This window comes from Centropristis striata, chromosome 16, assembly GCF_030273125.1.
Source record: "Centropristis striata isolate RG_2023a ecotype Rhode Island chromosome 16, C.striata_1.0, whole genome shotgun sequence".
NCBI classification, from domain to species: domain Eukaryota; kingdom Metazoa; phylum Chordata; class Actinopteri; order Perciformes; family Serranidae; genus Centropristis; species Centropristis striata.
In genome coordinates this window covers 302,237-312,839 of record NC_081532.1, presented here as the reverse complement: position 1 = coordinate 312,839, position 10,603 = coordinate 302,237, and the positions used below count along the sequence as shown (strand labels likewise).

General features: G+C 35.4%; 1 protein-coding gene across 2 annotated transcripts in view; it reads right to left on the bottom strand.

The window, feature by feature from the left end:
* Positions 1–10,388, bottom strand: part of nipal3 (NIPA like domain containing 3) — a 16,899-nt gene extending 6,511 nt beyond the window's left edge. For both annotated transcript variants that reach the window (XM_059352605.1, XM_059352606.1), the window contains exons 1-6: positions 10,179–10,388; positions 9,041–9,109; positions 7,390–7,561; positions 6,636–6,695; positions 4,946–5,091; positions 302–398 (exon numbers count right to left, since the gene is read on the bottom strand). In XM_059352605.1, the coding sequence (XP_059208588.1) occupies positions 302–398; positions 4,946–5,091; positions 6,636–6,695; positions 7,390–7,561; positions 9,041–9,109; positions 10,179–10,217 (583 nt within the window). In that variant the 5' untranslated portion in view covers positions 10,218–10,388. The remainder of the gene's footprint in view (positions 1–301; positions 399–4,945; positions 5,092–6,635; positions 6,696–7,389; positions 7,562–9,040; positions 9,110–10,178) is intronic.
* Positions 10,389–10,603: the final 215 nt, after the last annotated feature.

The window sequence follows — 10,603 nt, the reverse complement described above, 5'->3', positions numbered from 1 at the left end:
TAGTCCAGACTAAACCCCTGTGAAGAGGTTATTCACTCATTGTTACATAAAGACACATGTTGTCAAAATCAGCACATAGAGCTATGGTCAGTAGGTCAATTATACTCAAAACAAGATAACTAAGATATTATTGATAGATAGAAGAAGAAAATACTTGGTGCGCTTCATGTTTTTCCAGTGAATCAGTTAAATAGAGAACTGTTGGAGCATTGTGAGCATTAAACAGTGGTGATGTATTGTAACATGCAGATGTTTGATGGTATAATGTTTTTATATTGCTGATGTTAATGCAGAGACTCACCCAGCAGAGCCACCAGCAGCAGAATAACAACCAGGTAGTTAGCATTGTGCTGCTTATAGAAGTATAGGAGCAGGCAGAACGTGATGATCTCCAGGAGCTGTCAATAACAACAAGAACAACAATAAACAACAGAAACAGGAAGCTCTGCAGCCACAGACTCAGATCTGAATAATAAGAGTGGAGGCTGATGAAACCAGTCAGACCTGAAGGAGAGAGAGAGTTGGTTTAATGTGGTGATGGACGGAGAGAGACGAGGCGAGCTGAGAGAAATCTGGGAAGTCTTTTATAATATACTGATATACTGATATAATATACTAATACTAATATATATACTAATATACTGAGGCTTTGGAGTTTGGGGCTATTTGTCCGTTTTTGACTCCTTTTCATTCTGTATAAACCACTTAAAAAGTGTTCACCATGTCATGTTCCTCACCTATTCCACCTGATTATTATTCTTTTAATTTTGACTTACTGGATCAACATTTTCAACACAAAACACACACACAAAATTACAAAAACACACATAAAAAACACATTTTTTTTTACAAAAGAAACCACATAAAAAATCCACAAAAACACACCGAAAACAGACCAGTATTCATCAGCCAGTCACTGTCTAATCTCTGGAAAACACTGCAACAGTTTAACAGAAACATCTCTTGTTCTGTTGGATTTATTCAAACACTGACTGAAATCATACTGACATGTTTTTTTTTTTACATGAATAGACTTTTACCATTACCCATAAATTAAACTAAAAAATATTATTTGAATGAATCACACCAAACCAAACCAAACTGTTCCTGGCAGTGATTATTGTGACTCTGCAGACAGACAGGAGAACGTCACTAATAGTTGAAGTGACAGTACAGGTTTTGACCAGCAGGAGGAGGTAATGAGCTCATGAAGCCTCCAGAAATTAACCTTTTTTTTTTTAACCAAGTGGATGAAAAGCTTGCAGGCTTCATGAGGCTTCATCTGGACATCACTAGTTTAATGGTTGTTGTAAAGGAAATATCTCAGCCAGTGTTCTAACCACAGCTCCTGTTTGTAGAAGTGTTTGTCATCCTGTTTATTTATGGTTTACAGACGTTTACACCTTGGAACATTAAACACTGATGCAGTATTTGTGTCTGACACAGCAGCAGTCAGTAAGTGACTCTCTCTCCTCTTCATCCTCTGTGAGGCGTCTCTAAACCTGATATCATCTGGTGATTCTCCCACTAACGATGACGCAGACTGTAATTGGTATTCCACCTCATATGACTCACTGGTTTGTCTTTGTTCATTCACTGAATTCTTGGTGTGTCAATAATAAACCTGCTAGAGACAAACACAGGGAGGATTAACTGTCCTTACAGCTGTTCCACCACCAGGCAGGAACCAGAATGAGGCGATCTCACTAACTGAATACCAGCCGTCTTAGCGGACGTTTCTCCCTGTAAACAGCCTGGTTGCTGATTGGATAGAACACTGAGCAGGATGTGACGTAGTACTGGACGCCACAACAACACGAGACATCTGTAAAAGCTGGTGAAGCAGTGTTGGCAACTTAGCAACTTTGTTGCTATATTTAGCCACTTTTCAGACCCCTTAGAGACTATTTTTCAAGAAAGCGACTGGAGACAAATCCAGAGACTTTTTCTGGTGTTATTGGAGACTTTTGGAGACTCGTTCTGACTCTTCTTAACGAGCCACGGGGGCCGGAGGCTCTTCTTAATGAGCCGCGGGGGCCGGAGGCTCTTCTTAACGAGCCGCGGGGTTGGAGGCTCTTCTTAACGAGCCGCGGGGGCCGGAGGCTCTTCTTAACGAGCCGCGGGGTTGGAGGCTCTTCTTAACGAGCCGCGGGGTTGGAGGCTCTTCTTAACGAGCCGCGGGGGCCGGAGGCTCTTCTTAACGAGCCGCGGGGGCCGGAGGCTCTTCTTAACGAGCCGCGGGGGCCGGAGGCTCTTCTTAACGAGCTGAATCTGACATCAGCAGAAACAGATGTTGAGTCACTAACTAAGTCACAGGCTGCTGAGTGTTTAAAGTGTTTATTCTGGCTGTAAAAACACCTGGATGGAGCCTGAACTTCTCTAGAAAATAATAATAACTGACCAGGTAGAGGAAGAACTTATTGAATTATTGATAATAACTGATAATAACTGACCAGGTAGAGGAGGAACTTATTTAATAAATGATAATAATAACTGACCAGGTAGAGGAGGAACTTATCTAATAACTGATAATAATAACTGACCAGGTAGAGGAGGAACTTATTTAATAAATGATAATAATAACTGACCAGGTAGAGGAAGAACTTATTTAATAACTGATAATAACTGATAATAATAACTGACCAGGTAGAGGAGGAACTTATTTAATAAGTGATAATAACTGACCAGGTAGAGGAGGAACCTATTTAATAACTGATAATAATAACTGACCAGGTAGAGGAGGAACCTATTTAATAACTGATAATAATAACTGACCAGGTAGAGGAGGAACCTATTTAATAACTGATAATAATAACTGACCAGGTAGAGGAGGAACCTATTTAATAACTGATAATAATAACTGACCAGGTAGAGGAGGAACCTATTTAATAACTGATAATAATAACTGACCAGGTAGAGGAGGAACCTATTTAATAACTGATAATAATAACTGACCAGGTAGAGGAGGAACCTATTTAATAACTGATAATAATAACTGACCAGGTAGAGGAGGAACTTATTTAATAACTGATAATAATAACTGACCAGGTAGAGGAGGAACTTATTTAATAACTGATAATAATAACTGACCAGGTAGAGGAGGAACTTATTTAATAAATGATAATAAGTGATAATAACTGACCAGGTAGAGGAGGAACTTATTTAATAACTGATAATAACTGATAATAACTGATAATAACTGACCAGGTAGAGGAGGAACCTATTTAATAAATGATAATAATAACTGACCAGGTAGAGGAGGAACTTATTTAATAACTGATAATAACTGATAATAACTGACCAGGTAGAGGAGGAACTTATTGAATTATTGATAATAACTGATAATAACTGACCAGGTAGAGGAGGAACTTATTTAATAAATGATAATAACTGATAATAACTGATAATAACTGACCAGGTAGAGGAAGAACTTATTGAATTATTGATAATAACTGATAATAACTGACCAGGTAGAGGAGGAACTTATTTAATAAATGATAATAATAACTGACCAGGTAGAGGAGGAACTTATCTAATAACTGATAATAATAACTGACCAGGTAGAGGAGGAACTTATTTAATAAATGATAATAATAACTGACCAGGTAGAGGAAGAACTTATTTAATAACTGATAATAACTGATAATAATAACTGACCAGGTAGAGGAGGAACTTATTTAATAAGTGATAATAACTGACCAGGTAGAGGAGGAACCTATTTAATAACTGATAATAATAACTGACCAGGTAGAGGAGGAACCTATTTAATAACTGATAATAATAACTGACCAGGTAGAGGAGGAACCTATTTAATAACTGATAATAATAACTGACCAGGTAGAGGAGGAACTTATTTAATAACTGATAATAATAACTGACCAGGTAGAGGAGGAACTTATTTAATAACTGATAATAATAACTGACCAGGTAGAGGAGGAACTTATTTAATAAATGATAATAAGTGATAATAACTGACCAGGTAGAGGAGGAACTTATTTAATAACTGATAATAACTGATAATAACTGATAATAACTGACCAGGTAGAGGAGGAACCTATTTAATAAATGATAATAATAACTGACCAGGTAGAGGAGGAACTTATTTAATAACTGATAATAACTGATAATAACTGACCAGGTAGAGGAGGAACTTATTGAATTATTGATAATAACTGATAATAACTGACCAGGTAGAGGAGGAACTTATTTAATAAATGATAATAACTGATAATAACTGATAATAACTGACCAGGTAGAGGAAGAACTTATTGAATTATTGATAATAACTGATAATAATAACTGACCAGGTAGAGGAGGAACTTATTTAATAAGTGATAATAACTGATAATAACTGACCAGGTAGAGGAGGAACTTATTGAATTATTGATAATAACTGATAATAATAACTGACCAGGTAGAGGAGGAACTTATTTAATAAGTGATAATAACTGATAATAACTGACCAGGTAGAGGAGGAACTTATTGAATTATTGATAATAACTGATAATAATAACTGACCAGGTAGAGGAGGAACTTATTTAATAAGTGATAATAACTGACCAGGTAGAGGAGGAACCTATTTAATAACTGATAATAATAACTGACCAGGTAGAGGAGGAACTTATTTAATAAATGATAATAATAACTGACCAGGTAGAGGAGGAACTTATTTAATAAATGATAATAATAACTGACCAGGTAGAGGAGGAACTTATTTAATAAGTGATAATAATAACTGATAACTGATAATAACTGATAATAACTGATAATAAGTGATAATAACTGACCAGGTAGAGGAGGAAGAACTTATCTAATAACTGATAATAATAACTGACCAGGTAGAGGAGGACCTTATCTAATAACTGATAATAAATGATAATAATAACTGACCAGGTAGAGGAGGACCTTATCTAATAACTGATAATAAATGATAATAATAACTGACCAGGTAGAGGAGGACCGGCCAGCCCACCAGGTGCTTCACGATGTTCTCTGCTTGAGGTTTCTCATGAGAGTTTGGTCCGAAGGCCACGAAGAGGTAAGTTCCTCCGATGGTGAGGACGGAGCCCAGGAAGGACAGAGCATGGCGCTCTGAAACACAAACACACACAATAATAATAAATATCATATAAATACATGCATCCAGCTCAAAAACAGGAGAAAGATTTAGTACAGCACAAAGTTATTATAGTGAACCAAAACTAACTAAATAACCAAAAATAGAATTGAAAAAACATTTTCGTTAACTGAAAATAACTAACTGAAACTGTATTTTGTGGTTCCAAAACTAACTAAAACTAAGTAAAATTATAGTGAAAATGTCCTTCGTTTTCCTCTTTGTCACCTTTTTTCATCCGTAAACCTTTTTGGTTGATATGAAATCTATTTCATCTATCTGGTTTTATGACTTAATAAACTTTTTGGGGCTGAGATGGATCAGACAAAGGAAATAAAGGAAACATTTATTGTGACCTTATTGAATCTGGACCCAACAAATACCCCATTACAAAACAACTACAACTAATAAAAACTAAACTACAACTAATAAAAACTAAACTACAACTAATAAAAACTAAACTACAACTAATAAAAACTAAACTACAACTAATAAAAACTAAACTAAAAAAGTGACAAACTAACGAGAAAAAAGTGACGAATTTACAAGAAAAAAGTGACGAATTTCCGAGAAAAAAGTGACAAATTTATGGGGAAAAAGTGACAAACTAACGAGAAAAAAGTGACGAAGTAACGAGAAAAAAAGTTACAAATTTACGAGAAAAGAAGTGATAAATTAATGAGAAAAAAGTGACGAATTTTACGATAAAAAGTGAAAAATTTACTATAAAAAGTGAAAAATTTACGAGAAAAAAGTGACGAATTTACGAGAAAAAGTGACAAACGAGAAAAAATTGACAAACGAGAAAAAAGTGACAAATTAACAAGAAAAAAGTGACGAATTTACGAGAAAAAGTAACAAACGAGAAAAAAGTGACAAATTTACGGGGAAAAATTCTCAAATTTACGAGTAAGAAGTGAAAAATCTATGGGGACAAAAGTTACAAATTTACAAGAAAAAATTTACAAACAGGAAACATTTATTGAGACCTTATTGAATCTGGACCCAACAAATACCCCATTACAAAACAACTACAACTAATAAAAACTAAACTACAACTAATAAAAACTAAACTACAACTAATAAAAACTAAACTACAACTAATAAAAACTAAACTAAAACTAAGCATTTTCCAAAAAATAAAAAATAAATAAAACTAGCAAACTCGCTCTAAAAGCTCATTAAAACTCACTGAATTTGAAACAACTAAATTAAAACTGGAACTAATGAAACATGTAAAACTATTATAACCTTTGTGCAGCTTCACATAGTGTGAATACTATTTAAGAACCCAGTGAGAATCCGTTCAGTGACTCTTGAACTATGTAATGTTGTGTTACATTAGATTCTAACAGCGTATTGTTTCGTGTCCATGGAGAAACCGTCTGAGTCTTTGTTCTGCAGCAGCCAGTCCGTCAGGTTCAGCAGGAGGCTGATTACACATTTACATACAATCACAAAGAGTTTCAGCATATTTGCATGAGAGTTTCTCCAGTTTAACTCATTAAAATGAACTTACTGGCAAAGTCCTTTGGCTTCGATTTGTCTCGGAGGAAAATCAGACCCAGAATAGAGCTCGCTGGGAACACAGAGGAGAGGAAGGAAATGAGAAATATTTTACTTCTGAATATTTAAATACATCTGAGAGTGTCGAGATCAGTTTCTCTGCTAGTTTCACAATCTACATACAGTCATGGAAATAATCATTAGACCTCCTTGTTTTCTTCAGGTTCTGGTTCATTTTAATGTCTGGTTCAACTAAAACTTCATTTGTTTGGACAAATGTAATGATAACAACCAAAATCATGATCAATAAAACCATGTTAAATGTCTAGATATCAGCTCTTACATTAAACTCTTATCAGATATTTGTGTTATCATTATATTTATCTAAACAAATGAACCTTTAGTTGAACCAGACATTAAAAAGCATTGAAGAAAAGAACAACTAATTGACCAAAAAGAAAAAAATGACCTAAATAGACGTAAAATTACCATAAGACACAAAACAAACAAAAAAGATGTAAAATAACCAATAAAAAGACACAAATGATAACTATTTTGGTTATTATGAATAAAACCATGTTAAATGTCTCGATATCAGCTCTTAAATTAAACTCTTATCAGATATTTGTGTTGTTATCATTATATTTATCTAAACTAATGATCCTTTAGTTGAACCAGACATTAGAATGACCCAGAACCTGCAGATAAAGCAGGTCTGATGATTATCTCCCTGCCTGTATCTATGAACCAGAACATTAAAGACTGACTGAGGACGGAGACGGCGTTGAGCGGCGCCAGCAGAGCGATGGGGGCGAAGGCGTACGACACGAAGTTGGCGAGTTCCCCGAGACACGTGAGGACGAAGCCGCACCACCAGGTCCTGGTCCGGTAGAACGCTCTGGGGTCCTTCCGGTCTGACAGGGACACATGGCTGTACTTCTACAGGGACACACAGGGGACACAGAGTAAACACAAATACTAATACAGGAAACACCAAGATACTAATACAGTAAACACACAGTAAACACAAATACTAATACAGGAAACACCAAGGTACTAATACAGTAAACACACAGTAAACACAAATACTAATACAGGAAACACCAAGGTACTAATACAGTAAACACACAGGAAACACAAATACTAATACAGGAAACACACAGTAAACACCAACACACTAATATAGTATACAGTCAGGAAACACAAATACTTCTACAGGGACACACAGTAAACACACGGTAAACACACAGTAAACACACAGTAAACACAAATACTAATGCAAATACAGGAAACATATCAACACACTACTGCAGTATACACAGTAAACACCAAGGTACTAGTACAGTATACAGACAGTAAACACAAATACTAACACAGTTTACTTAGTGAGAGTGAGAGTCAACATGTGGAATGAACCAAACAAACAAACAAACAGAAGGTTTAACAGTTATAACTGAGAGCTATAAACTAGAGCTCTATTAATATGAATACTTTTTATTTATTCAATTCAATTCAACTTTATTTATAGAGCGCATTTCATGCACAAGGCAGACTCAATGTGCTTCACAATGGATACACATAATTACAGTTAAAAAACAAAACAACAGAAAACAAGCAAATACAAACAATTAGAAAAAATAAATTACAAATGAATTGAAGAGTGCAGGTAGACAAGCTATTCCATATTCACCACATACACACTGACTTACTCACACATGTGCACCCACTCCCACAACCACACACACACACACACACACACACACACACACACACGTACACAGTTCAACCGAATGCTGTTGAAAAAAGATAGGTTTTTAAACTGTTTTTAAAAATGGCTACTGATGTGGCGTGTTTAACTGAGTCAGGCAGGGTGTTCCACTTTCTTGTGGCATAAACACTAAAAGCTGCTTCTCCTTCAACTGGACTTATGAACCTGTATATCTGGTTCTCCAGCATATAAAGACTCTCTGGACTCCTGAATAAAGTCAGACTGACTGACTGATTAATATCTGTAATGTTAAATCACAACAGTGTAAATATTAAATGCTGACAGGCAGCAGTGGAGGATCAATTATTTTACAGGATCACTTTATCATTTCCAGGACATTTGACCTTTTTTTCTCATTTTCCAGATGTTTTCCATGACTGGAGGATTATTCAATCATTGTCCAGCTTTCCCAAAACGCATAAGAACTAGGAGGTGGACCGAGATATCGGACTTGTGTAACATTTGTTCTCATTGTGTCATTTTATCATGTAAACGGAGGAGAAAAGACAAGATCAGCTTCAAGAATCAGCAGCAGATATCAGGATCAGTCACAATAATCAGTATCGGCTTTAATAAACCGTATCAGTCGACCTCTAACAGCAGCAGGATCATAATCATGACATCACAGACCAGGAGGTCAAAGGTCGTACCTGGATACTCAACGAGATGCTGACAAGCACGTTTCCAAAGATCGCCAGTAGAGTCCCGATGAGGTTATCCTGAAACACACACACACTAATATTAATATTTATCCTGAAACACACACACACACTTATTAATATTTATCCTGAAACACACAAACACACTTATATTAATATTTATCCTGAAGAGGAAACAAACAAACACTTATTTTAATATTTAAAGCAGACTAAACAGAGTCTAACTGCAGTAACTATCAAAGGGTTAAACTGAGAAAGTTAAAGTTTTTAAACGTGTGTTAAGTGTCTCATATCTATCATAGTGTGTCATATCACATATTACTAGATGAAACTGTCTTTTTTGATTCTATCTTTGCCTTTATTGTTATTTATTTATGTATATTTTGGATTTTTTGTTGTTGTTAATTTATGTAAAGCACTTTTGTCAACCTTGGTTGTGTTTAAGGTTCTCTACAGACAAACAAACAAACAAACAAACAAATAAATAAACGTGAACTTGACATTATTTCTCTGAAATAAAAGTAAAAATGTAAATGTAAAACTTTGTCACAAGATAAAACAGTTTTAGTTTTAACTCAATTTAGACCAAAAGTGTATTAATGTTACTGCAGTTAGACTTTATAGGGCAGAATATTAATATTAATATAACGTTAAACTGCTTTAAACTCTGTAAAACCGGTTATTTTATGTAACGTTGTGTATTTACAGTCTGTCACTATTTAACTAACAATATAAATATTTACACAGAACTCACATACTGTAAACATTCCTACAGGGTTTAACAGCTGATACAGTCAGAATAAAACAATAAAACAGTAATAATTTAATAATAATAAGCCGTTAAACCCTTTATAACCCTCCGTGTTTCTCATAGATCTCTATGGTCTCACCGTGTAGCATCTTTTACACCTTAAACAGTGATAATAAAGCAGTAAAACAGTAATAATTTAATGATAATAAGCCGTTTAACCCTTTAAACCCTCCGTGTTTCTCATAGATGTCTATGGTCTCACCGTGTAGCATCTTTTACACCTTTAACAGTAATAATAAAGCAGTTAAACAGTAATAATTTAATAATAATGTAACCCTTTAACCCCTCCGTGTTTCTCATAGATCTCTATGGTCTCACCGTGTAGGATCCTCCGGCGGCTGGGTTAAAGTTCATCATTTTAACCCTGTAAACACTAATTATTGATGATCAGCTGGAGCGGAACCTTCAGACAGCAGCTGTTTCATCTCGTCGCTGTGGTTTTGTTAGTTTATTGATCATATTTATCGGTTTTTATCCGGTTTTTCTCTGAGGAAGACAGAAATCATCTCTGGACGACGAGCAGCTCACTTCCGGGTTAGATTCCACCTGCTTCAGGCGACGCGGCTACGCCTTGACGTCACCGTGACAACGTAAAGACGTCACGCTGGATCGCTTCTTCTTCTTCTTCTTTGGGGTTTTATGTCAGTTGTCCTTGTGCTGCTTTACCGCCTCCTTCAGGATCTAAACCGTCATTACATCTTCTTCCCTGGTTGTTTTTAGTCTCAGTTTATTCTGCTCTACTA